Source organism: Lissotriton vulgaris, chromosome 6 (genome assembly GCF_964263255.1).
Source record: "Lissotriton vulgaris chromosome 6, aLisVul1.2, whole genome shotgun sequence".
NCBI lineage: Eukaryota > Metazoa > Chordata > Amphibia > Caudata > Salamandridae > Lissotriton > Lissotriton vulgaris.
This window is the reverse complement of record NC_141694.1, coordinates 28,484,805-28,512,543: the sequence shown is the minus strand read 5'-3', so window position 1 is coordinate 28,512,543 and position 27,739 is coordinate 28,484,805. Positions and strand designations below refer to the sequence as shown.

The following is a 27,739-nucleotide window of genomic DNA, read 5'->3' as shown; positions in this document are numbered from 1 at the left end:
ATTGTGAGCATTAGTAGCTCGTCCATTGTGCTGGCTCAGTGGTCTGAAGCCAGTTGTATTGACTGTTTATGAATCATATATTGATATCATTGTCACGATGACCTACCTTGCACATCCCTTCCCCACACAAACACCGTCCCTCGCCCTCCCATTCCCTGGGGCACTATAACAGTTGTGTTATGAATTTGTCATAAGAAATGTGAATAGGCACATTGTGAATAAATAAGAGTGTGCAGAACTATTAGTCCGTGATTTTTTAATATTGTGTGTTCCAAAGTGTTTGTTTGTGTACTTGAGATACCTTGAGCAGAGAATTACAGAACAGGCAGGGGGAACATACATAAAATGTACTTTTTAAACCCAGTACCTTGCCTGTTAATTAAATTGCTTTCTTGAAACAACTGCTAACTTTCCCTGCTTTGTAAAACATAAAAAACTCCTCCCACCGTTTTCAGTCGACCCTCTCTAAAAACCGCGACATGAGCTACATTTCTTGAAATTTGCTGGGACAGCTGGTTAAAAACGGGGCGCCTGGTCAGCCATGCTCCAGATTCTGGCGGGTCGCTGAATCAGCCCACCCGTCCGCCTGTTCCTGCCCAGTAGCTGCCTACCGGCGGCCCACTGGCAGACCAGACCTGTTGGGTTTGCCTGAGTTTGTTGAGATGCTTTTACCTCTGCAAAGCTCCTGGGGATCCACTGGACTCTCTGCACAGATGTTGATCTGCCGCCTTACAACCATGTTGAGATTCTGGCGGGTCGCTGGATCAGCCGGCCCGTCCGCCTGTTCCTGCCCAGTAGCTGCCTACCGGCGGCCCAGACCTGTTGGGTTTGCCTGAGTTTGTTGAGATGCTTTTACCTCTGCAAAGCTCCTGGGGATCCACTGGACTCTCTGCACAGATGTTGATCTGCCGCCTTACAACCATGTTGAGATTCTGGCGGGTCGCTGGATCAGCCGGCCCGTCCGCCTGTTCCTGCCCAGTAGCTGCCTACCGGCGGCCCAGACCTGTTGGGTTTGCCTGAGTTTGTTGAGATGCTTTTACCTCTGCAAAGCTCCTGGGGATCCACTGGACTCTCTGCACAGATGTTGATCTGCCGCCTTACAACCATGTTGAGATTCTGGCGGGTCGCTGGATCAGCCGGCCCGTCCGCCTGTTCCTGCCCAGTAGCTGCCTACCGGCGGCCCAGACCTGTTGGGTTTGCCTGAGTTTGTTGAGATGCTTTTACCTCTGCAAAGCTCCTGGGGATCCACTGGACTCTCTGCACAGATGTTGATCTGCCGCCTTACAACCATGTTGAGATTCTGGCGGGTCGCTGGATCAGATGTTCCTGCCCAGTAGCTGCCTCCAGGCGGCCCGCTGGCAGGGGAGGAGGGGCCAAGGCGAGGCCGCGCGTAGGCCTCTTGATTGAAGGGTTCCTGGCTGTGGACCCCCCACCTGCAGTAAATGAGCACCGCGTGCAGGCCTCAGCCAAGAGCCCCCACATGCTAAAAAGAGCAACAAAGCGCGCGCGCGCGCGCGGGCCAGAGGGCTCAAGGGCAATGTTTCTCTTTCGATGCGTCCAAGGGCTGTGAAAACACCCCTTGTTTCTTAAGAATGGTTCGCCCCAGGAGAGAATCCCATGGTGGGCACGTGCTCTGTCGTCACGTGTCACTTCTAGTTAGAGAAGGGATGTGTCTCTCCGCAGGTGGGCCTCTGTGCTCAGCCACAAAGTAGTGCGGGGCCAAGGTCAAGGTCATCGAGCCAACTTTGAAGAGAAGCCCAGTCAGATGGGATAAGCAGGCTCCTTATTAAAAGTGGGGTGTCTTCTACCTCTCAAGCATTTCTTTCATTCCAGGTGCTTTGCATAGATCCCTGCAGCTGGGGAGCGCGTCAAGAGCCGGTCCTGACCTCAGGTTTGAGGGCAGGGGAGAGCTGGGCCGAGGCCCAGGGCGCCGGCCTTCACAGGGCGCGTGGAGCTGTCTGCATTAAGGTGATGCAGTTAGCAGTGCTCCTCTCACCTGTCTCCAGCGTTTAAAGTGCTTGTAATTATATTCGCAGGCGCTTTTCTTAACCCCCCTCCGCCATGTTTGATCCCCTCAAGCGCCCCTTTCCTTGCGCTGCGAGGCGACGTCTGCTGTTGTCCTGCTGGTTGTTGTGTGAAGCTGCCCTTCCTTGTATAACTTATCAAAAACAAAATTCCCTTATGTGTCACTAATCTCAAATATAATGCACTGAACCAAATCACGCACTCCAACCCTAAATGTCTTCACAAGTCTATTTAGAAAAAAATCATTTTATTGCATACAATGCAAAAAAGATCTGCTTTTGATTGCAATATTTAAAATCTGTTAAAAAATCATCTTAATGATGCATCTAACTGACCACAATCCATGTTCATCAAAACTTTTCTTAAAAACATTACAGGTCCCACATCAATTTTATACACATGAAAAACAAACACAACACACAAAATGACTATGTATTAATACATTCATTGACTCAGATGACAGTATTAAAGAAACATGTGTTTTGGGGGTCGTGTAACTAGTTCCTTGTGTGGCTCCTCTCTGTGGTGTAACTAGTGCACGGTGTATAGTTCTGTGTGTTGTGTAAAGTGCACTAAAGTCGCTTGGTCTAGCAGCACCGGAGGTGATTATTAAAGAAATGCATGAATATAGGGTGTAGATAAGAACACTTGAGCCGCATCGTTGGAGCTGACTGCCTGTAGCGCCTACATGGTTTGTCAAGTCTCGGGTCTGCCACGCAAGTCTCAAAATCTTGGGTGGAATGACGCTGGCCTGCCACAGCGCTATGAAGACACACACGGCAGAATATGCGCTATAGAAGCACTAATAACGTAACCTAACGTGGCTGTCCAGTAAGAGCGCAGCAGCATCATTGGGACAGTAGTGGTAAACAGCAGGACTCACCTCCGACACGCCCTGGTAATCACTCACTGCCCCACTGCCCAATGAAAAGCCCCCACATTGGGACAGTGGGGTTCATTAAGGCGGGTAGTGTGTGGATAGCGCTTGGAAGAGTGGGGACGCGTGAAAGCGCTTACTATAATGAGCGCACTTGGTGGGAGGCGTGTTAAAGTGCCTGGTATGTTGGCCATTTGACACCAGCTGGTCTGTGCTCCTGGTGCTGGGTGGACTGTGGGGGCAGATAGGCTGGTAATGCCAAGTGTGTCCTGGCGGGCAGGTCCCCGTGATGTCTTCTCTTGGGCTTTTAATACAGATCTTTCTAAAAACAATTACAGGTAGTATCTGCCTGATGTCTGACCCAGCGCCTCGAGACCCTCACGGGTGATTTGCAGCGCTTTACAAATTAGTGAATGATTGATTGATTGAGCCTGATTTTAGCCCCAACCCTCTCTGACACGGATTCGATAATGCCAATTGTGCCAGGCAAGCATTAGGAAACCCTATTCCGAAGTTAGAGCCTGCCTCCCCAGATGTACCGCTTTCTGATCTCTCCAGTGTGCGGTCACCTGCACTGTGTGCTCTTCGGCACTTTCAGAACCTTTCTCTGCCTCCGACCGCCACTGAAGAGGAGGCCCACCTCCTGCCAGCTCCATCCCTCTCATCTCCACCAGCCGTGTCACAAACAGTGTTTGCGGGCACACGCCAAGCCCAGGAGAGGGGGGGGGGGGGTGTAGGGGGGGGGGGGATGGGGAAATCAGGACCCTTTGCAGCCGTGCTGCTACTTCCGGGTACACTGGTCTGTGCAAGGCCGGGCGTCATGTGACTAAGGATGTTTACACACAGTGCTCCAACTGGAGACTTATTCCTACCGTTTTAGGGAGTGACATAGTATGGTAGCCGTACTGCTGGCAAACAGTAGGACAGTTGTTTGACTGAAGGATGCCCAAATGTGCACTAGCAAACAGTACTTTCTTCTCTCCCTGGGGAAACGATTTGTTCTTTGGAGACAACAAGGCGCTCTCCGGGGCAAGGCTTGATGCTGGAGGAGACTAAGGCACATTCCAGACCAGCTCATGGTGCTCTGAGGTAGCAAGGCGCTCTCCAAGGTATGTGTCTCGGACCAACATACCTCAACAAACGACTCACCTTCTACACTCCCAACCGGCCGCTTCGCTCCTCTGACCTCGCCTTCGCCACCGTTCCACGCATCCACTGAACGACCACTGGCGGCAGAGCCTTCTCCCACCTCGCCACCAAGACATGGAACACCCTCCCCATCTACCTGCGACAGACCCAGGACCTGCTGACCTTCAGTAGACTCCTCATGACCTGGTTGTTCAAACAGTAGCAGCTCTTCCCCCCTCCTCCCGCCCCCTCCCTCAGTGACTTGAGACCCTCACGGGTAAGTAGCGCGCTTTAGAAATGATTGATCGATTGATTGATTGTCTTAGTAAGCGCAGGATAGTCTGAGACAGCAATGCGCTCTCCAAGGTATGTGTCTTGGTAAGCGCATGATGATCTGAAACAAGGGGCACTCCAAGGTATGTGTCTTGGTAAGCGCATGATGCTCTGAGACAAGGCGCACTCCAAGGTATGTGTTTTGGTAAGCGCATGATGATCTGAGACAAGGGGCACTCCAAGGTATGTGTCTTGGTAAGCGCATGATGATCGGAGACAAGGGGCACTCCAAGGTATGTGTCTTGGTAAGCGCATGATGATCGGAGACAAGGTGCTCTTCAAGGTATTTGTCTTGGTAAGCGCATGATGATCTGAGACAAGGCGCACTCCAAGGTATGTGTTTTGGTAAGCTCATGATGATCTGAGACAAGGGGCACTCCAAGGTATGTGTCTTGGTAAGCGCATGATGATCTGAGACAAGGCGCACTCCAAGGTATGTGTTTTGGTAAGCTCATGATGATCTGAGACAAGGGGCACTCCAAGGTATGTGTCTTGGTAAACGTATGATGATCGGAGACAAGGTGCACTCCAAGGTATGTGTCTTGGTAAACGTATGATGATCGGAGACAAGGTGCTCTCCAAGGTATGTGTCTTGGTAAGCGCATGATGATCTGAGACAAGGCGCACTCCAAGGTATGTGTCTTGGTAAGCGCATGATGATCTGAGACAAGGTGCTCTCCAAGGTATGTGTCTTGGTAAACGTATGATGATCGGAGACAAGGTGCTCTCCAAGGTATGTGTCTTGGTAAGCGCATGATGATCTGAGACAAGGCGCACTCCAAGGTATGTGTCTTGGTAAGCGCATGATGATCTGAGACAAGGTGCTCTCCAAGGTATGTGTCTTGGTAAACGTATGATGATCGGAGACAAGGTGCTCTCCAAGGTATGTGTCTTGGTAAGCGCATGATGATCGGAGACAAGGGGCACTCCAAGGTATGTGTCTTGATAAGCGCATGATGATCGGAGACAAGGTGCTCTCCAAGGTATGTGTCTTGGTAAGCGCATGATGATCTGAGACAAGGCGCACTCCAAAGTATGTGTTTTGGTAAGCTCATGATGATCTGAGACAAGGGGCACTCCAAGGTATGTGTCTTGGTAAGCGCATGATGATCTGAGACAAGGCGCACTCCAAGGTATGTGTCTTGGTAAGCGCATGATGATCGGAGACAAGGTGCACTCCAAGGTATGTGTCTTGGTAAGCGCATGATGCTCTGAGACAAGGGGCACTCCAAGGTATGTGTCTTGGTAAACGTATGATGCTCTGAGACAAGGCGCACTCTAAGGTATGTGTTTTGGTAAGCACATGATGATCTGAGACAAGGGGCACTCCAAGGTATGTGTCTTGGTAAGCGCATGATGATCGGAGACAAGGTGCTCTCCAAGGTATGTGTCTTGGTAAGCGCATGATGATCTGAGACAAGGCGCACTTCAAGGTATGTGTCTTGGTAAACGTATGATGCTCTGAGACAAGGCGCACTCCAAGGTATGTGTCTTGGTAAGCTCATGATGATCTGAGACAAGGGGCACTCCAAGGTATGTGTCTTGGTAAACGTATGATGCTCTGAGACAAGGCGCACTCCAAGGTATGTGTTTTGGTAAGCGCATGATGATCTGAGACAAGGGGCACTCCAAGGTATGTGTCTTGGTAAGCGCATGATGCTCTGAGACAAGGCGCACTCCAAGGTATGTGTTTTGGTAAGCGCATGATGATCTGAGACAAGGGGCACTCCAAGGTATGTGTCTTGGTAAGCGCATGATGATCGGAGACAAGGGGCACTCCAAGGTATGTGTCTTGGTAAGCGCATGATGATCGGAGACAAGGTGCTCTTCAAGGTATTTGTCTTGGTAAGCGCATGATGATCTGAGACAAGGCGCACTCCAAGGTATGTGTTTTGGTAAGCTCATGATGATCTGAGACAAGGGGCACTCCAAGGTATGTGTCTTGGTAAGCGCATGATGATCTGAGACAAGGCGCACTCCAAGGTATGTGTTTTGGTAAGCTCATGATGATCTGAGACAAGGGGCACTCCAAGGTATGTGTCTTGGTAAACGTATGATGATCGGAGACAAGGTGCACTCCAAGGTATGTGTCTTGGTAAACGTATGATGATCGGAGACAAGGTGCTCTCCAAGGTATGTGTCTTGGTAAGCGCATGATGATCTGAGACAAGGCGCACTCCAAGGTATGTGTCTTGGTAAGCGCATGATGATCTGAGACAAGGTGCTCTCCAAGGTATGTGTCTTGGTAAACGTATGATGATCGGAGACAAGGTGCTCTCCAAGGTATGTGTCTTGGTAAGCGCATGATGATCTGAGACAAGGCGCACTCCAAGGTATGTGTCTTGGTAAGCGCATGATGATCTGAGACAAGGTGCTCTCCAAGGTATGTGTCTTGGTAAACGTATGATGATCGGAGACAAGGTGCTCTCCAAGGTATGTGTCTTGGTAAGCGCATGATGATCGGAGACAAGGGGCACTCCAAGGTATGTGTCTTGATAAGCGCATGATGATCGGAGACAAGGTGCTCTCCAAGGTATGTGTCTTGGTAAGCGCATGATGATCTGAGACAAGGCGCACTCCAAAGTATGTGTTTTGGTAAGCTCATGATGATCTGAGACAAGGGGCACTCCAAGGTATGTGTCTTGGTAAGCGCATGATGATCTGAGACAAGGCGCACTCCAAGGTATGTGTCTTGGTAAGCGCATGATGATCGGAGACAAGGTGCACTCCAAGGTATGTGTCTTGGTAAGCGCATGATGCTCTGAGACAAGGCGCACTCTAAGGTATGTGTTTTGGTAAGCTCATGATGATCTGAGACAAGGGGCACTCCAAGGTATGTGTCTTGGTAAGCGCATGATGATCGGAGACAAGGTGCACTCCAAGGTATGTGTCTTGGTAAGCGCATGATGATCGGAGACAAGGTGCTCTCCAAGGTATGTGTCTTGGTAAGCGCATGATGATCGGAGACAAGGGGCACTCCAAGGTATGTGTCTTGGTAAACGTATGATGCTCTGAGACAAGGCGCACTCTAAGGTATGTGTTTTGGTAAGCACATGATGATCTGAGACAAGGGGCACTCCAAGGTATGTGTCTTGGTAAGCGCATGATGATCGGAGACAAGGTGCTCTCCAAGGTATGTGTCTTGGTAAGCGCATGATGATCTGAGACAAGGCGCACTTCAAGGTATGTGTCTTGGTAAACGTATGATGCTCTGAGACAAGGCGCACTCCAAGGTATGTGTCTTGGTAAGCTCATGATGATCTGAGACAAGGGGCACTCCAAGGTATGTGTCTTGGTAAACGTATGATGCTCTAAGACAAGGCGCATTCTAAGGTATGTGTCTTGGTAAGCTCATGATGATCTGAGACAAGGGGCACTCCAAGGTATGTGTCTTGGTAAACGTATGATGCTCTGAGACAAGGGGCACTCCAAGGTATGTGCCTTGGTAAGCGCATGATGATCGGAGACAAGGGGCACTCCAAGGTATGTGTCTTGGTAAGCGCATGATGATCTGAGACAAGGCGCACTCCAAGGTATGTGTTTTGGTAAACGCATGATGATCTGAGACAAGGGGCACTCCAAGGTATGTGTCTTGGTAAGCGCATGATGATCGGAGACAAGGAGCACTCCAAGGTATGTGTCTTGGTAAGCGCATGATGATCGGAGACAAGGTGCTCTTCAAGGTACGTGTCTTGGTAAGCGCATGATGATCGGAGACAAGGTGCTCTCCAAGGTATGTGTCTTGGTAAACGTATGATGATCGGAGACAAGGTGCACTCCAAGGTATGTGTCTTGGTAAATGTATGATGATCGGAGACAAGGTGCTCTCCAAGGTATGTGTCTTGGTAAGCGCATGATGATCGGAGACAAGGTGCTCTCCAAGGTATGTGTCTTGGTAAGCGCATGATGATCGGAGACAAGGGGCACTCCAAGGTATGTGTCTTGGTAAGCGCATGATGCTCTGAGACAAGGGGCACTCCAAGGTATGTGTCTTGGTAAGCGCATGATGATCGGAGACAAGGGGCACTCCAAGGTATGTGTCTTGGTAAGCGCATGATGATCGGAGACAAGGGGCACTCCAAGGTATGTGTCTTGGTAAGCGCATGATGATCTGAGAAAAGGCGCACTCCAAGGTATGTGTTTTGGTAAGCGCATGATGATCTGAGACAAGGGGCACTCCAAGGTATGTGTCTTGGTAAGCGCATGATGATCTGAGACAAGGCGCACTCCAAGGTATGTGTTTTGGTAAGCTCATGATGATCTGAAACAAGGGGCACTCCAAGGTATGTGTCTTGGTAAACGTATGATGCTCTGAGACAAGGCGCACTCTAAGGTATGTGTTTTGGTAAGCACATGATGATCTGAGACAAGGGGCACTCCAAGGTATGTGTCTTGGTAAGCGCATGATGATCGTAGACAAGGTGCTCTCCAAGGTATGTGTCTTGGTAAGCGCATGATGATCTGAGACAAGGCGCACTTCAAGGTATGTGTCTTGGTAAACGTATGATGCTCTGAGACAAGGCGCACTCCAAGGTATGTGTCTTGGTAAGCTCATGATGATCTGAGACAAGGGGCACTCCAAGGTATGTGTCTTGGTAAACGTATGATGCTCTGAGACAAGGCGCATTCTAAGGTATGTGTCTTGGTAAGCTCATGATGATCTGAGACAAGGGGCACTCCAAGGTATGTGTCTTGGTAAACGTATGATGCTCTGAGACAAGGCGCATTCTAAGGTATGTGTCTTGGTAAGCTCATGATGATCTGAGACAAGGGCACTCCAAGGTATGTGTCTTGGTAAACGTATGATGCTCTGAGACAAGGCGCATTCTAAGGTATGTGTCTTGGTAAGCGCATGATGATCTGAGACAAGGGGCACTCCAAGGTATGTGTCTTGGTAAGTGCATGATGATCGGAGACAAGGTGCACTCCAAGGTATGTGTCTTGGTAAGCGCATGATGATCTGAGATAAGGGGCACTCCAAGGTATGTGTCTTGGTAAGCGCATGATGATCGGAGACAAGGGGCACTCCAAGGTATGTGTCTTGGTAAGCGCATGATGATCGGAGACAAGGGGCACTCCAAGGTATGTGTCTTGGTAAGCGCATGATGATCGGAGACAAGGTGCTCTCCAAGGTATGTGTCTTGGTAAGCGCATGATGATCTGAGACAAGGCGCACTCCAAGGTATGTGTCTTGGTAAACGTATGATGCTCTGAGACAAGGCGCACTCCAAGGTATGTGTTTTGGTAAGCTCATGATGATCTGAGACAAGGGGCACTCCAAGGTATGTGTCTTGGTAAACGTATGATGATCGGAGACAAGGTGCACTCCAAGGTATGTGTCTTGGTAAGCGCATGATGATCGGAGACAAGGTGCACTCCAAGGTATGTGTCTTGGTAAGCGCATGATGATCTGAGACAAGGGGCACTCCAAGGTATGTGTCTTGGTAAGCGCATGATGATCGGAGACAAGGGGCACTCCAAGGTATGTGTCTTGGTAAGCGCATGATGATCGGAGACAAGGTGCTCTCCAAGGTATGTGTCTTGGTAAGCGCATGATGATCTGAGACAAGGGGCACTCCAAGGTATGTGTCTTGGTAAGCGCATGATGATCTGAGACAAGGCGCTTTACAAGATATGTGTCTTGGTAAGCGCATGATGATCTGAGACAAGGGGCACTCCAAGGTATGTGTCTTGGTAAGCGCATGATGATCGGAGACAAGGTGCTCTCCAAGGTATGTGTCTTGGTAAGCGCATGATGATCTGAGATAACAAAATGCTGTCTACGGTATGTGTAATGGAAAGCACATGATGCTCTGAGATAGCAAGATGCTCTCCAAATCATGTGTCATGGTAAGTGCATGATGTTCTGAGATAGCAACACGCTTTCTAACCCGATGCTTGATGCTTGCCGATGGACCGGCATATTCAGTGTCAGTGCCTGATGCTGTGAGATATCAAGGCCTGTTCCAAGCCGGTGAGGGGCTAGAAAGGCATTTGTTTATTTGATATAATCCGATTACAATAGCAAACAAAATTCCAAACGCATGAGTATGCGAGACACCATTTGTCTGCACAGATAGTATGTCTTATCGCAGAAGACCAAGTCACAAAATGTCCCTCCAGCGGGCAGTCGGAGACACCGCTAACCACATCAATGCGGGATGTCCAAGATTCTGGGATAAAATCCATGAAAGATATCCTCGACCTTCTGAAACGAGGCTTACAAGCTCTTGTGTTTTCAGTTTACTCAATCACGAGTTGGATCCACTCTCTCGCTCCAAGACATGCATCCAATTACACGTTAGCAATTCGGAAAATTGTGAACAAAGATCATCTTCGCCTTTGTGTTGTGGTAACCCGGATTACTTTCTTTTTATTGAAAAGCCGCCTTTTAAATCCTGGATTAATGCACGTTCTGCACAGAGAGGAAGAGCTCACACCAAAGTAAGTTCATTGGATGGATGACACGTAAACAGATGAGTGGACTCCCTGCCCCTCGTTGCAGCATTTCACAAGGATACTGAGTTGTGGCTGAAACATCCCAACCTCTCAGATCCGCCAACGCGAGGATTGGCTTCTCGCCGACTCTTCTAGCGAGAATTGCTCTATTTGTATCTGTTGTATCTGAAGACATTCTCCACAAAGCTACAAGATGGAAGATAGTTTGAAGGTGGCGCAAGTCTCCTTTCACCAGACTTTTTTTTGCCTCCAACTAAAATTGCACATTTAGTGGAGGGTGGCTGAGCTAGCAACTTTTAGCATGAAATGATAACACGTCTAAGTCAACTACACGTTATAACCCCTTAGTTTTCCCAGAATTGCTCAAGTTATGTTTTTTTGTCCTTGACTTGACCAGTCCATATCGAGGGCGGCGCCCCTCGTTGAACCTTCTCTTGCCTCTCCATTAGACAACCCTTGTTCTTGTCCGTCTTTCAGAACCTAGTCATTTCTAACAGGAAAAGAGGGAACATTCAGTAGAAGTGACCTCATGTGGCGACGAGACCTTCTGGCATCTGAAGAACCTACATCCTCCGTTGCTCTTCCAGAACAGGAGAGCGTAGATTGTCATTGAGAGAACTGCAGTGAGATACTAGTGTCAACCAGTTTAGAACATTGGATGATTTACAGAATGTTTTTGTTCCCCAACATTTACATAAAGCCACTGCTGAAGGGTGCCCGGCCGGCTTACGAACCCACATGGCATCGGGTGATGGTCACCGTGGGCTTTAAGTTGACACACCTTTGGTACATACTCAACTGATTTACTTGTAAAGTCTACCATCCCAAAAAACTTAAATATTTGCATCTGAACCATTAGCTGAGAAGGGAATCTATAAAGGTATCTGCTGAAAAACGACTGCGCAAGGTATTCAGCATCTTCCATATGTTTAGTCTTTGAAAAAAACTCTTAAAAGAAGGCAACAGACTCTTAGCGCGGTACATGGGACGGAGCGCGGACTGCACACACCAGAAATGACCTCAACTGTTGTGCAATGCTTGTTTGTACTCGTAGGAGTTGAGTCTCTCGGGCTGTCCAGAGATGGGTCCATGCCAGGACTACAAGAAATCCTGATCCTCTGGAATGCGCAAGAAACTGTACAATTTATGACATACAGAGGGTATCTCTCCGGCCGACCCCAGAGTTCTGTTTTTAGGTGACTTTTTCTCAGAAGAACAGGAACATTGCACCGTGTTCTGCGATTTCCGCTGTTGCGAAACATGGAACATATTACGTAGAGACATCATGACTGTTTATAACCCAAAATGTTATGACATCTCACCTCTTGTCCTTGTCTGGTGGGAGAATACATTGGGCCCGATTCACAGAACTAACTTAAGACAAAATCCTAAACTTACTACTTTTGGTTTTCACAGAAGTTAGGATTTTGTCTTAAATCTGTATTAAGTTTGTCTTCAGACAAACTTAAGACAAAATCCTAACTTCTGTGAATGCCAAAAGTAGTAAGTTTAGGATTTTGTCTTAAGTTAGTTCTGTGAATCGGCCCCATTGTGGCATTTCTTAGCATGCAAAATATGACATAGAACATACATGATGAACACGCCACGTTGGCTCTGTTTCTAATCCAAATTACTCTCAATCAGAGACGATGATGTAGGCATCAGCCCTTCCGTAATGTGCCAACTTATTAAAAATTATTATCTGAAATGAGCAGAGACAAAATCAAAGGAACTTGACCGCACCCCCATTACCAGGTTTGACGCATATTTAAATTTACATCGTGTGTTTGGTGGCACCCATGTAAGTTCTTATGTGCATGCAGTTAGTTTGGTTTCTTGGGGGTGGCGGGATATAATGGGATTTATTATTTCGGTGGATGGTTGTAACGGAGTAACCTGTCCGTTTTCTTGGATTTCAGGACAGGATCGATGGAACCATTTGGAATGAAATTGACGATATCCGGGCCTTCAAAGTCCTCGACTTGGATGATTTCGAGAAGATGTTCTCAGCCTATCAGCGACACCAGGTACAGTGTGACTTTAAGTCCTTGGAGTCTTGGAGGCAGGGTGGACCAATCCATGGTAACATATATGGGATCTGATTCATGTCTTGTTTGCAGGGGGCTCATTGGTGAAACCTTAAGGTCTTTGCAAGTGAAGTCACCACTGCGGCCATTTTCGCAAGTCCCATCTGTGAGAAGTGCTATGGCATATAGACTTTTATTTAAGTGCCAGTCCTTCAGGGCATGAGTGACTCAAGGAAAGTTAAAAAATCCTTGTAATAAGTATTGCCACTTTTTATTGGTACTTTTCTATAAATAAGACTTACGGCTATGTTTACATCTATCCACTGCTGGTCTATTTTTAATGGACGTTTGGTTGTCTTTTTGTGACATTTCATTTGCCAAAATGTACTTATTTATGTCAGACAAAATGTTGTGGCCCTGATGAAGCGACTCAGAAAATTGTAGTCGTGAAACATGTTGGCCTATTTTCTTTTGTAACCCAATAAATCTCAAAATAAACATCATACAGAGGTGCTTCACACTTAAAAAGAAAAAAAAAATGGTCCTGTGCTGATTAAGTGATGGAATTATAAAGGGGTTGTCACTCTGGAGAGGCGTCTTGAAAAAAGCATCCGTAGTGGTAATATCAGCAATCTCTAAAACTACCTCGTAGCTCAGCAGGGCTGCCTTGTAGCTCTGCAGGGCTGCCTTGAAGCTCATTAGGGCTGCCTTGTAGCTATGTAGGGCTTCCTTGTAGCTCAGCAGGGCTGCCTTGTAGCTCTGCAGGGCTGCCTTGTAGCTCAGTAGGGCTGCCTTGTAGCTCTGCAGGGCTGCCTTGAAGCTCATTAGGGCTGCCTTGTAGCTATGTAGGGCTTCCTTGTAGCTCAGCAGGGCTGCCTTGCAGCTATGTAGGGCTTCCTTGTAGCTCAGTAGGACTTCCTTGTAGCTCAGCAGGGCTGCCTTGTAGCTCAGCAGGGCTGCCTTGTAGCTATGTAGGGCTTCCTTGTAGCTCAGTATAACTGCCTTGTAGCTCTGTAGGACACCCTTGTAGTTCAGTAGGACTTCCTTGTAGCTCAATAGGACTTCCTTGTAGCTCAGCAGGGCTGCCTTGTAGCTCTGCAGGGCTGCCTTGTAGCTCAGTATGGCTGCCTTGTAGCTCTGCAGGGCTGCCTTGAAGCTCATTAGGGCTGCCTTGTAGCTATGTAGGGCTTCCTTGTAGCTCAGCAGGGCTGCCTTGCAGCTATGTAGGGCTTCCTTGTAGCTCAGTAGGACTTCCTTGTAGCTATGTAGGGCTTCCTTGTAGCTCAGTATAACTGCCTTGCAGCTCTGTAGGATACCCTTGTAGTTCAGTAGGACTTCCTTGTAGCTCAATAGGACTTCCTTGTAGCTCAGTAGGACTTCCTTGTAGCTCTGCAGTGCTGCCTTGTAGCGCAGTAGGGCTTCCTTGTAGCTCTGCAGGGCTGCCATGAAGCTCAGTAGGGCTGCCTTGTAGCTATGTAGGGCTTCCTTGTAGCTCAGCAGGGCTGCCTTGTAGCTCAGTAGGACTTCCTTGTAGCTATGTAGGGCTTCCTTGTAGCTCAGTATGACTGCCTTGCAGCTCTGTAGGACACCCTTGTAGTTCAGTAGGACTTCCTTGTAGCTCAATAGGACTTCCTTGTAGCTCAGTAGGACTTCCTTGCACCTCTGCAGTGCTGCCTTGTAGCTCAGTAGGGCTTCCTTGTAGCTCTGCAGTGCTGCCTTGTAGCGCAGTAGGGCTTCCTTGTAGCTCTGCAGGGCTGCAATGAAGCTCAGTAGGTCTGCCTTGTAGCTATGCAGGGCTTCCTTGTAGCTCAGGAGGGCTGCCTTGTAGCTATGTAGGGCTTCCTTGCAGGGCTGCCTTGTAGCTCTGCAGGGCTGCCTTGTAGCTCAGTAGGGCTGCCTTGTAGCTATGTAGGGCTTCCTTGTAGCTCAGCAGGGCTGCCTTGTAGCTATGTAGGGCTTCCTTGTAGCTCAGTAGGACTTCCTTGTAGCTCAGTAGGACTTCCTTGTAGCTATGTAGGGCTTCCTTGTAGCTCAGTAGGACTTCCTTGTAGCTCAGTAGGACTTCCTTGTAGCTATATAAGGCTTCCTTGTAGCTCAGTATTACTGCCTTGCAGCTCTGTAGGACTCTCTTGTAGTTCAGTAGGACTTCCCTGTAGCTCAATAGGACTTCCTTGTAGCTATGTAGGGCTTCCTTGTAGCTCTGCAGGGCTGCCTTGTAGCTCAGCAGGACTCCTTTGTAGCTCAATAGGACTTCCTTGTAGCTCAGTAGGACTTCCTTGTAGCTATGTAGGGCTTCCTTGTAGCTCAGCAGGGCTGCCTTGTAGCTATGTAGGGCTTCCTTGTAGCTCAGTAGGACTTCCTTGTAGCTATGTAGGGCTTCCTTATAGCTCAGTAGGTCTTCCTTGTAGCTCAGTAGGACTTCCTTGTAGCTATGTAGGGCTTCCTTGTAGCTCAGTAGGACTTCCTTGTAGCTATGTAGGGCTTCCTTGTAGCTCAGTAGGACTTCCTTGTAGCTCAGTAGGACTTCCTTGTAGCTATATAAGGCTTCCTTGTAGCTCAGTATTACTGCCTTGCAGCTCTGTAGGACTCTCTTGTAGTTCAGTAGGACTTCCTTGTAGCTCATAGGACTTCCTTGTAGCTATGTAGGGCTTCCTTGTAGCTCTGCGGGGCTGCCTTGTAGCTCAGCAGGACTCCTTTGTAGCTCAATAGGACTTCCTTGTAGCTCAGTAGGACTTCCTTAAAGCTATGTAGGGCTTCCTTGTAGCTCAGCAGGGCTGCCTTGTAGCTATGTAGGGCTTCCTTGTAGCTCAGTAGGTCTTCCTTGTAGCTCAGTAGGACTTCCTTGCCGCTCAGTAGGACTTCCTTGTAGCTCAGTAGGACTTCCTTGTAGCTCAGTAGGACTTCCTTGTAGCTCAGTATGACTGCCTTGCAGCTCTGTAGGACTCCCTTGTAGTTCAGTAGGACTTCCTTGTAGCTCAAAAGGACTTCCTTGTAGCTATGTAGGGCTTCCTTGTAGCTCTGCGGGGCTGCCTTTTAGCTATGTAGGGCTTCCTTGTAGCTCAGTAGGACTTCCTTGTAGCTCAGTAGGACTTCCTTGTAGCTATGTAGGGCTTCCTTGTAGCTCAGCAGGACTTCCTTGTAGCTCAGTAGGACTTCCTTTGTAGCTCAATCGGACTTCCTTGTAGCTATGTAGGGCTTCCTTGTAGCTCAGCAGGGCTGCCTTGTAGCTCAGTAGGACTTCCTTGTAGCTATGTAGGGCTTTCTTGTAGCTCAGTATGACTGCCTTGCAGCTCTGTAGGACACCCTTGTAGTTCAGTAGGACTTCCTTGTAGCTCAATAGGACTTCCTTGTAGCTATGTAAGGCTTCCTTGTAGCTCTGCAGGGCTGCCTTGTAGCTCAGCAGGACTCCTTTGTAGCTCAATAGGACTTCCTTGTAGCTATGTAGGGCTTCCTTGTAGCTCAGCAGGGCTGCCTTGTAGCTATGTAGGGCTTCCGTGTAGCTCAGTAGGACTTCCTTGTAGCTCAGTAGGACTTCCTTGTAGCTATGTAGGGCTTCCTTGTAGCTCAGTAGGACTTCCTTGTAGCTCAGTAGGACTTCCTTGTAGCTATGTAGGGCTTCCTTGTAGCTCAGTATGACTGCCTTGCAGCTCTGTAGGACTCCCTTGTAGTTCAGTAGGACTTCCTTGTAGCTCAATAGGACTTCCTTGTAGCTATGTAGGGCTTCCTTGTAGCTCTGCAGGGCTGCCTTGCAGCTCGGCAGGACTCCTTTGTAGCTCAATAGGACTTCCTTGTAGCTATGTAGGGCTTCCTTGTAGCTCAGCAGGGCTGCCTTGTAGCTCAGTAGGATTCCTTTGTAGTTCAGTAGGACTTCCTTGGAGCTCAGTAGGACTTCCTTGTAGCTATGTAGGGCTTCCTTGTAGCTCTGCAGGGCTGCCTTGTAGCTCAGCAGGACTCCTTTGTAGCTCAATAGGACTTCCTTGTAGCTCAGTAGGATTTCCTTGTAGCTCAGTGGGACTTCCTTGTAGCTATGTAGGGCTTCCTTGTAGCTCAATAGGACTTCCTTGTAGCTCAGTAGGACTTCCTTGTAGCTCTGCAGTGCTGCCTTGTAGCGCAGTAGGGCTTCCTTGTAGCTCTGCAGGGCTGCCATGAAGCTCAGTAGGGCTGCCTTGTAGCTATGTAGGGCTTCCTTGTAGCTCAGCAGGGCTGCCTTGTAGCTCAGCAGGACTCCTTTGTAGCTCAATAGGACTTCCTTGTAGCTCAATAGGATTTCCTTGTAGCTCAGTAGGACTTCCTTGTAGCTATGTAGGGCTTCCTTGTAGCTCAGCAGGGCTGCCTTGTAGCTATGTAGGGCTTCCTTGTAGCTCAGTAGGTCTTCCTTGTAGCTCAGTAGGACTTCCTTGTAGCTATGTAGGGCTTCCTTGTAGCTCAGTAGGACTTCCTTGTAGCTATGTAGGGCTTCCTTGTAGCTCAGTAGGACTTCCTTGTAGCTCAGTAGGACTTCCTTGTAGCTATATAAGGCTTCCTTGTAGCTCAGTATTACTGCCTTGCAGCTCTGTAGGACTCTCTTGTAGTTCAGTAGGACTTCCTTGTAGCTCAATAGGACTTCCTTGTAGCTATGTAGGGCTTCCTTGTAGCTCTGCAGGGCTGCCTTGTAGCTCAGCAGGACTCCTTTGTAGCTCAATAGGACTCCCTTGTAGCTCAGTAGGGCTTCCTTGTAGCTCAGTAGGACTTCCTTGTAGCTATGTAGGGCTTCCTTGTAGCTCAGTAGGACTTCCTTGTAGCTATGTAGGGCTTCCTTGTAGCTCAGTAGGACTTCCTTGTAGCTCAGTAGGACTTCCTTGTAGCTATATAAGGCTTCCTTGTAGCTCAGTATTACTGCCTTGCAGCTCTGTAGGACTCTCTTGTAGTTCAGTAGGACTTCCTTGTAGCTCAATAGGACTTCCTTGTAGCTATGTAGGGCTTCCTTGTAGCTCTGCGGGGCTGCCTTGTAGCTCAGCAGGACTCCTTTGTAGCTCAATAGGACTTCCTTGTAGCTCAGTAGGACTTCCTTAAAGCTATGTAGGGCTTCCTTGTAGCTCAGCAGGGCTGCCTTGTAGCTATGTAGGGCTTCCTTGTAGCTCAGTAGGTCTTCCTTGTAGCTCAGTATGACTGCCTTGCAGCTCTGTAGGACTCCCTTGTAGTTCAGTAGGACTTCCTTGTAGCTCAAAAGGACTTCCTTGTAGCTATGTAGGGCTTCCTTGTAGCTCTGCGGGGCTGCCTTTTAGCTATGTAGGGCTTCCTTGTAGCTCAGTAGGACTTCCTTGTAGCTATGTAGGGCTTCCTTGTAGCTCAGCAGGACTTCCTTGTAGCTCAGTAGGACTTCCTTTGTAGCTCAATCGGACTTCCTTGTAGCTATGTAGGGCTTCCTTGTAGCTCAGCAGGGCTGCCTTGTAGCTCAGTAGGACTTCCTTGTAGCTATGTAGGGCTTTCTTGTAGCTCAGTATGACTGCCTTGCAGCTCTGTAGGACACCCTTGTAGTTCAATAGGACTTCCTTGTAGCTCAATAGGACTTCCTTGTAGCTATGTAGGGCTTCCTTGTAGCTCTGCAGGGCTGCCTTGCAGCTCAGCAGGACTCCTTTGTAGCTCAATAGGACTTCCTTGTAGCTATGTAGGGCTTCCTTGTAGCTCAGCAGGGCTGCCTTGTAGCTATGTAGGGCTTCCGTGTAGCTCAGTAGGACTTCCTTGTAGCTCAGTAGGACTTCCTTGTAGCTATGTAGGGCTTCCTTGTAGCTCAGTAGGACTTCCTTGTAGCTCAGTAGGACTTCCTTGTAGCTATGTAGGGCTTCCTTGTAGCTCAGTATGACTGCCTTGCAGCTCTGTAGGACTCCCTTGTAGTTCAGTAGGACTTCCTTGTAGCTCAATAGGACTTCCTTGTAGCTATGTAGGGCTTCCTTGTAGCTCTGCAGGGCTGCCTTGCAGCTCGGCAGGACTCCTTTGTAGCTCAATAGGACTTCCTTGTAGCTATGTAGGGCTTCCTTGTAGCTCAGCAGGGCTGCCTTGTAGCTCAGTAGGATTCCTTTGTAGTTCAGTAGGACTTCCTTGTAGCTCAGTAGGACTTCCTTGTAGCTATGTAGGGCTTCCTTGTAGCTCTGCAGGGCTGCCTTGTAGCTCAGCAGGACTCCTTTGTAGCTCAATAGGACTTCCTTGTAGCTCAGTAGGATTTCCTTGTAGCTCAGTAGGACTTCCTTGTAGCTATGTAGGGCTTCCTTGTAGCTCAATAGGACTTCCTTGTAGCTCAGTAGGACTTCCTTGTAGCTCTGCAGTGCTGCCTTGTAGCGCAGTAGGGCTTCCTTGTAGCTCTGCAGGGCTGCCATGAAGCTCAGTAGGGCTGCCTTGTAGCTATGTAGGGCTTCCTTGTAGCTCAGCAGGGCTGCCTTGTAGCTCAGTAGGACTTCCTTGTAGCTATGTAGGGCTTCCTTGTAGCTCAGTATGACTGCCTTGCAGCTCTGTAGGACACCCTTGTAGTTCAGTAGGACTTCCTTGTAGCTCAATAGGACTTCCTTGTAGCTCAGTAGGACTTCCTTGCACCTCTGCAGTGCTGCCTTGTAGCTCAGTAGGGCTTCCTTGTAGCTCTGCAGTGCTGCCTTGTAGCGCAGTAGGGCTTCCTTGTAGCTCTGCAGGGCTGCAGTGAAGCTCAGTAGGTCTGCCTTGTAGCTATGCAGGGCTTCATTGTAGCTCAGGAGGGCTGCCTTGTAGCTATGTAGGGCTTCCTTGCAGGGCTGCCTTGTAGCTCTGCAGGGCTGCCTTGTAGCTCAGTAGGGCTGCCTTGTAGCTATGTAGGGCTTCCTTGTAGCTCAGCAGGGCTGCCTTGTAGCTATGTAGGGCTTCCTTGTAGCTCAGTAGGACTTCCTTGTAGCTCAGTAGGACTTCCTTGTAGCTATGTAGGGCTTCCTTGTAGCTCAGTAGGACTTCCTTGTAGCTCAGTAGGACTTCCTTGTAGCTATATAAGGCTTCCTTGTAGCTCAGTATTACTGCCTTGCAGCTCTGTAGGACTCTCTTGTAGTTCAGTAGGACTTCCTTGTAGCTATGTGGGGCTTCCTTGTAGCTCTGCAGGGCTGCCTTGTAGCTCAGCAGGACTCCTTTGTAGCTCAATAGGACTTCCTTGTAGCTCAGTAGGACTTCCTTGTAGCTATGTAGGGCTTCCTTGTAGCTCAGCAGGGCTGCCTTGTAGCTATGTAGGGCTTCCTTGTAGCTCAGTAGGTCTTCCTTGTAGCTCAGTAGGACTTCCTTGTAGCTATGTAGGGCTTCCTTGTAGCTCAGTAGGACTTCCTTGTAGCTATGTAGGGCTTCCTTGTAGCTCAGTAGGACTTCCTTGTAGCTCAGTAGGACTTCCTTGTAGCTATGTAGGGCTTCCTTGTAGCTCTGCAGGGCTGCCTTGTAGCTCAGCAGGACTCCTTTGTAGCTCAATAGGACTCCCTTGTAGCTCAGTAGGGCTTCCTTGTAGCTCAGTAGGACTTCCTTGTAGCTATGTAGGGCTTCCTTGTAGCTCAGTAGGACTTCCTTGTAGCTATGTAGGGCTTCCTTGTAGCTCAGTAGGACTTCCTTGTAGCTCAGTAGGACTTCCTTGTAGCTATATAAGGCTTCCTTGTAGCTCAGTATTACTGCCTTGCAGCTCTGTAGGACTCTCTTGTAGTTCAGTAGGACTTCCTTGTAGCTCAATAGGACTTCCTTGTAGCTATGTAGGGCTTCCTTGTAGCTCTGCGGGGCTGCCTTGTAGCTCAGCAGGACTCCTTTGTAGCTCAATAGGACTTCCTTGTAGCTCAGTAGGACTTCCTTAAAGCTATGTAGGGCTTCCTTGTAGCTCAGCAGGGCTGCCTTGTAGCTATGCAGGGCTTCCTTGTAGCTCAGTAGGTCTTCCTTGTAGCTCAGTAGGACTTCCTTGCCGCTCAGTAGGACTTCCTTGTAGCTCAGTAGGACTTCCTTGTAGCTCAGTAGGACTTCCTTGTAGCTCAGTATGACTGCCTTGCAGCTCTGTAGGACTCCCTTGTAGTTCAGTAGGACTTCCTTGTAGCTCAAAAGGACTTCCTTGTAGCTATGTAGGGCTTCCTTGTAGCTCTGCGGGGCTGCCTTTTAGCTATGTAGGGCTTCCTTGTAGCTCAGTAGGACTTCCTTGTAGCTCAGTAGGACTTCCTTGTAGCTATGTAGGGCTTCCTTGTAGCTCAGCAGGACTTCCTTGTAGCTCAGTAGGACTTCCTTTGTAGCTCAATCGGACTTCCTTGTAGCTATGTAGGGCTTCCTTGTAGCTCAGCAGGGCTGCCTTGTAGCTCAGTAGGACTTCCTTGTAGCTATGTAGGGCTTTCTTGTAGCTCAGTATGACTGCCTTGCAGCTCTGTAGGACACCCTTGTAGTTCAGTAGGACTTCCTTGTAGCTCAATAGGACTTCCTTGTAGCTATGTAGGGCTTCCTTGTAGCTCTGCAGGGCTGCCTTGTAGCTCAGCAGGACTCCTTTGTAGCTCAATACGACTTCCTTGTAGCTATGTAGGGCTTCCTTGTAGCTCAGCAGGGCTGCCTTGTAGCTATGTAGGGCTTCCGTGTAGCTCAGTAGGACTTCCTTGTAGCTCAGTAGGACTTCCTTGTAGCTATGTAGGGCTTCCTTGTAGCTCAGTAGGACTTCCTTGTAGCTCAGTAGGACTTCCTTGTAGCTATGTAGGGCTTCCTTGTAGCTCAGTATGACTGCCTTGCAGCTCTGTAGGACTCCCTTGTAGTTCAGTAGGACTTCCTTGTAGCTCAATAGGACTTCCTTGTAGCTATGTAGGGCTTCCTTGTAGCTCTGCAGGGCTGCCTTGCAGCTCGGCAGGACTCCTTTGTAGCTCAATAGGACTTCCTTGTAGCTATGTAGGGCTTCCTTGTAGCTCAGCAGGGCTGCCTTGTAGCTCAGTAGGATTCCTTTGTAGTTCAGTAGGACTTCCTTGTAGCTCAGTAGGACTTCCTTGTAGCTATGTAGGGCTTCCTTGTAGCTCTGCAGGGCTGCCTTGTAGCTCAGCAGGACTCCTTTGTAGCTCAATAGGACTTCCTTGTAGCTCAGTAGGATTTCCTTGTAGCTCAGTAGGACTTCCTTGTAGCTATGTAGGGCTTCCTTGTAGCTCAGCATGGCTGCCTTGTACCTATGTAGGGCTTCCTTGTAGCTCAGTAGGTCTTCCTTGTAGCTCAGTAGGACTTCCTTGTCGCTCAATAGGACTTCCTTGTAGCTCAGTAGGGCTTCCTTGTAGCTCAGTAGGACTTCCTTGTAGCTATGTAGGGCTTCCTTGTAGCTCAGTAGGGCTTCCTTGTAGCTCAGTAGGGCTGCCTTGTAGCTCAGTAGGGCTTCCTTGTAGCTCAGTAGGGCTTCTGTGTAGCTCAGCAGGGCTTCCGTGTAGCTCAGTAGGGCTTCCTTGTAGCTCTGCATGGCTTCCGTGTAGCTCAGCAGGGCTTCTGTGTAGCTCATTAGGACTCCCTTGTAGCTCAGTAGGGCTGCCTTGCAGCTCTGTAGGACACCCTTGTAGTTCAGTAGGACTTCCTTGTAGCTCAATAGGACTTCCTTGTAGCTCAGTAGGACTTCCTTGTAGCTCTGCAGTGCTGCCTTGTAGCGCAGTAGGGCTTCCTTGTAGCTCTGCAGGGCTGCCTTGAAGCTCAGTAGGGCTGCCTTGTAGCTATATAGTGCTTCCTTGTAGCTCAGCAGGGCTGCCTTGTAGCTCAGTAGGACTTCCTTGTAGCTATGTAGGGCTTCCTTGTAGCTCAGTATGACTGCCTTGCAGCTCTGTAGGACACCCTTGTAGTTCAGTAGGACTTCCGTGTAGCTCAATAGGACTTCCTTGTAGCTCAGTAGGACTTCCTTGTACCTCTGCAGTGCTGCCTTGTAGCTCAGTAGGGCTTCCTTGTAGCTCTGCAGTGCTGCCTTGTAGCGCAGTAGGGCTTCCTTGTAGCTCTGCAGGGCTGCAATGAAGCTCAGTAGGGCTGCCTTGTAGCTATGTAGGGCTTCCTTGTAGCTCAGGAGGGCTGCCTTGTAGCTATGTAGGGCTTCCTTGTAGCTCAGCAGGGCTGCCTTGTAGCTATGTAGGGCTTCCTTGTAGCTCAGTAGGACTTCCTTGTAGCTCAGCAGGGCTGCCTTGTAGCTCTGCAGCGCTGCCTTGTAGCTCAGTAGGGCTGCCTTGTAGCTATGTAGGGGTTCCTTGTAGCTCAGTAGGACTTCCTTGTAGCTCAGTAGGACTTCCTTGTAGCTATGTAGGGCTTCCTTGTAGCTCAGTAGGACTTCCTTGTAGCTCAGTAGGACTTCCTTGTAGCTATATAAGGCTTCCTTGTAGCTCAGTATTACTGCCTTGCAGCTCTGTAGGACTCTCTTGTAGTTCAGTAGGACTTCCTTGTAGCTCAATAGGACTTCCTTGTAGCTATGTAGGGCTTCCTTGTAGCTCAGCAGGGCTGCCTTGTAGCTATGTAGGGCTTCCTTGTAGCTCAGTAGGTCTTCCTTGTAGCTCAGTAGGACTTCCTTGCCGCTCAGTAGGACTTCCTTGTAGCTCAGTAGGACTTCCTTGTAGCTCAGTAGGACTTCCTTGTAGCTCAGTATGACTGCCTTGCAGCTCTGTAGGACTCCCTTGTAGTTCAGTAGGACTTCCTTGTAGCTCAAAAGGACTTCCTTGTAGCTATGTAGGGCTTCCTTGTAGCTCTGCGGGGCTGCCTTTTAGCTATGTAGGGCTTCCTTGTAGCTCAGTAGGACTTCCTTGTAGCTCAGTAGGACTTCCTTGTAGCTATGTAGGGCTTCCTTGTAGCTCAGCAGGACTTCCTTGTAGCTCAGTAGGACTTCCTTTGTAGCTCAATCGGACTTCCTTGTAGCTCAGCAGGGCTTCCATGTAGCTCAGCAGGGCTGCCTTGTAGCTCAGTAGGACTTCCTTGTAGCTATGTAGGGCTTCCTTGTAGCTCAGTATGACTGCCTTGCAGCTCTGTAGGACACCCTTGTAGTTCAGTAGGACTTCCTTGTAGCTCAATAGGACTTCCTTGTAGCTATGTAGGGCTTCCTTGTAGCTCTGCAGGGCTGCCTTGTAGCTCAGCAGGACTCCTTTGTAGCTCAATAGGACTTCCTTGTAGCTATGTAGGGCTTCCTTGTAGCTGAGCAGGGCTGCCTTGTAGCTATGTAGGGCTTCCGTGTAGCTCAGTAGGACTTCCTTGTAGCTCAGTAGGACTTCCTTGTAGCTATGTAGGGCTTCCTTGTAGCTCAGTAGGACTTCCTTGTAGCTCCGTAGGACTTCCTTGTAGCTATGTAGGGCTTCCTTGTAGCTCAGTATGACTGCCTTGCAGCTCTGTAGGACTCCCTTGTAGTTCAGTAGGACTTCCTTGTAGCTCAATAGGACTTCCTTGTAGCTATGTAGGGCTTCCTTGTAGCTCTGCAGGGCTGCCTTGCAGCTCAGCAGGACTCCTTTGTAGCTCAATAGGACTTCCTTGTAGCTATGTAGGGCTTCCTTGTAGCTCAGCAGGGCTGCCTTGTAGCTCAGTAGGACTCCTTTGTAGTTCAGTAGGACTTCCTTGTAGCTCAGTAGGACTTCCTTGTAGCTATGTAGGGCTTCCTTGTAGCTCTGCAGGGCTGCCTTGTAGCTCAGTAGGACTCCTTTGTATTTCAGTAGGACTTCCTTGTAGCTCAGTAGGACTTCCTTGTAGCTCAGTAGGACTTCCTTGTAGCTCAGTATGACTGCCTTGCAGCTCTGTAGGACTCCCTTGTAGTTCAGTAGGACTTCCTTGTAGCTCAAAAGGACTTCCTTGTAGCTATGTAGGGCTTCCTTGTAGCTCTGCGGGGCTGCCTTTTAGCTATGTAGGGCTTCCTTGTAGCTCAGTAGGACTTCCTTGTAGCTCAGTAGGACTTCCTTGTAGCTATGTAGGGCTTCCTTGTAGCTCAGCAGGACTTCCTTGTAGCTCAGCAGGACTCCTTTGTAGCTCAATAGGACTTCCTTGTAGCTCAGTAGGATTTCCTTGTAGCTCAGTAGGACTTCCTTGTAGCTATGTAGGGCCTCCTTGTAGCTATGTAGGGCTTCCTTGTAGCTCAGCAGGGCTGCCTTGTAGCTCAGTAGGACTCCTTTGTAGTTCAGTAGGACTTCCTTGTAGCTCAGTAGGACTTCCTTGTAGCTATGTAGGGCTTCCTTGTAGCGCAGCAGGGCTGCCTTGTAGCTCAGTAGGACTCCTTTGTAGTTCAGTAGGACTTCCTTGTAGCTCAGTAGGACTTCCTTGTAGCTATGTAGGGCTTCCTTGTAGCTCTGCAGGGCTGCCTTGTAGCTCAGCAGGACTCCTTTGTAGCCCAATAGGACTTCCTTGTAGCTCAGTAGGATTTCCTTGTAGCTCAGTAGGACTTCCTTGTAGCTATGTAGGGCTTCCTTGTAGCTCAGCATGGCTGCCTTGTAGCTATGTAGGGCTTCCTTGTAGCTCAGTAGGTCTTCCTTGTAGCTCAGTAGGACTTCCTTGTCGCTCAGTAGGACTTCCTTGTAGCTCAGTAGGGCTTCCTTGTAGCTCACTAGGACTTCCTTGTAGCTATGTAGGGCTTCCTTGTAGCTCAGTAGGGCTTCCTTGTAGCTCAGTAGGGCTGCCTTGTAGCTCAGTAGGGCTGCCTTGTAGCTCAGCAGGGCTGCCTTGTAGCTCTGCAGGGCTGCCTTGTAGCTCAGTAGGGCTGCCTTGTAGCTATGTAGGGCTTCCGTGTAGCTCAGTAGGGCTTCTGTGTTGCTCTGCAGGGCTGCCTTGTAGCTCAGTAGGGCTTCCTTGTAGCTCTGCAGGGCTGCCTTGTAGCTCAGTAGGGCTGCCTTGTAGCTCAGCAGGGCTGCCTTGTAGCTCTGCAGGGCTGCCTTGTAGCTCAGTAGGGCTGCCTTGTAGCTATGTAGGGCTTCCGTGTAGCTCAGTAGGGCTTCCGTGTTGCTCTGCAGGGCTGCCTTGTAGCTCAGTAGGGCTGCCTTGTAGCTCAGCAGGGCTGCCTTGTAGCTCAGTAGGGCTTTGTTGTAGCTCAGCAGGGCTTCCTTGTAGCTCTGCAGGGCTGCCTTGTAGCTCAGTAGGGCTGCCTTGTAGCTATGTAGGGCTTCCGTGTAGCTCAGTAGGGCTTCCGTGTTGCTCTGCAGGGCTGCCTTGTAGCTCAGTAGGGCTGCCTTGTAGCTATGTAGGGCTTCCGTGTAGCTCAGTAGGGCTTCCGTGTTGCTCTGCAGGGCGGCATTGTAGCCCCTACAAGCTCGCACAGCAGCTGTTAAACTCCACATTGATTCCACATCGAAGTGTGATCTGTCCACTCATGTGTAACCTCTTCATGAAAAGCAGTGTGGGGTACCGATGGGGGAACAGTCGAGAGTAGTGTGTAGGGACCTAGGGTGACTTCTCGATAGCCTGGTACCTTGGAGGGGCTGGTAGTGATGAAGAAGGACATGATCCTCCCAGGATGCCTCCAGGCCCCCTGCAGAGCAGCCAGCCTCTGACTTGGGGAATGTTGTTTTTCTGCACAGTGAAAACATTCTCGTGACCACAGCCTAGCTGTGTAGGACGTTGCAGGATTTCACTGAGGCGACCACCGTTAAAGGTTTTTCCCAGAGCAGACGTTGACGTACCCCTACATGGAGATAGGTGTGATTGTATGTTTCCGTCAAATGCTATGCAGGGCTGTGTTCTTGGGTGCTGACTTTCCGCTAGGTGACCTCAAGCTGTCGGCTCATGTTTAGCAGCCCCCAGGTGTCAAGAGCTTCAGCAATGTGATTGGCTGTCAACTGCTACTGTAAAGGTGCTGGTGCCTTACTGCTGTGTCTAATGTCTGGCATGTTTCCTTCTCTCTGACCTGCGGCTGCTTCTGCATAGGACCTGCTAACTAATGTTTCACAGAAACAGGTAAGTCCTGCCTGCTTCCTGCAAACTGCACTGAAAAGGGGTTCACGCCTTGCATTTAAATGAATGTTCACCCCCCTCCAAACCTCAGCAGTTTTGAGGGAAGGAAATCACTGCACCCCCCTCCCCCCCTCCATGAGTTGAATAAGACAATTATTAATGTATTAGAATGTGTGAATTAATGCACGCATGGTTGCCATTGTAATGATTTTTATTAATCAAACAATAGAGTGATATACTACCATTGTATTAGTTTTTAGAGACAGTCTGTTGTGTACTCTGTGCCCTCCTTTGGGTCGATGTGACGTGGCCAAATGTTTACTAAACAAATCTCAGTCCTCCCTTAAGAAATCAACCTACCTGGAAACACTGCACGGGTCAATGTAACTCGCCCTGTTAGCATCAGATTCCCTGTGGGTTTTGGTGACCTGAAAGTGTGCTCCAGTGACCCCGCCTCATATGATCAAGGTCTCAGCATGAGCAATCCTATGTTTGTCTTAATTGTCTGTGACATGGGCTCGGTGGACAGAGGGGCGTGGCCTCAGCAGCAGCAGAGGGGGAGGCATTAGGTAACTGGCAAATGTGGGGGCCTGTGGCATATTGTATACAGCCCTGTAGCTCTGCTTGAGTCTGGGTGCCTAGACTGAGCATTGGTCTAAAACAAAATGGGCGGAGTAAAGCTGTGCGCATGCGCGGTGGAGGGCTCTGCACACTTTCAGAGGTAGCTTAATCCAGGTCACTGCTCCTGAAGGCAGCAAATCTCAGAGAAATTGTATCTGGCGTTTATCAGTTCCACTTCTGCTGCGACTGCAATCTAGGTCAAAGAAAGAGAAAAGTCTGAATGTTTTTGTTCCATGCTCCCAAAACACAAGGTCCCTCTTTAAGAGGCAAATGCTTCCTCTAACCAGAGATACAGAACTGGAGGGAGTCAAGGTGGATGGTCACCGCGTGTTAAGGTTGTCTTGCTTGATGACCTGCTCTTCCAATATCAAACACACCCCTCCTTTGGCGATCTGTGTAGCAGCGGGGTTTGGACCCCTTC

The 27,739-nt window shown here is 49.2% G+C and overlaps 1 protein-coding gene across 2 annotated transcripts in view; it reads left to right on the top strand.

The window, feature by feature from the left end:
* Positions 1 to 27,739, top strand: part of DAAM2 (dishevelled associated activator of morphogenesis 2) — a 683,417-nt gene that overhangs the window by 522,680 nt on the left and 132,998 nt on the right. Inside the window, exons 15-16 of one of the 2 annotated variants that reach the window (XM_086925886.1) lie at positions 12,742 to 12,849; positions 26,671 to 26,700. In XM_086925886.1, the coding sequence (XP_086782012.1) occupies positions 12,742 to 12,849; positions 26,671 to 26,700 (138 nt within the window). The remainder of the gene's footprint in view (positions 1 to 12,741; positions 12,850 to 26,670; positions 26,701 to 27,739) is intronic. The other variant, XM_086925887.1, reaches the window with a different exon arrangement.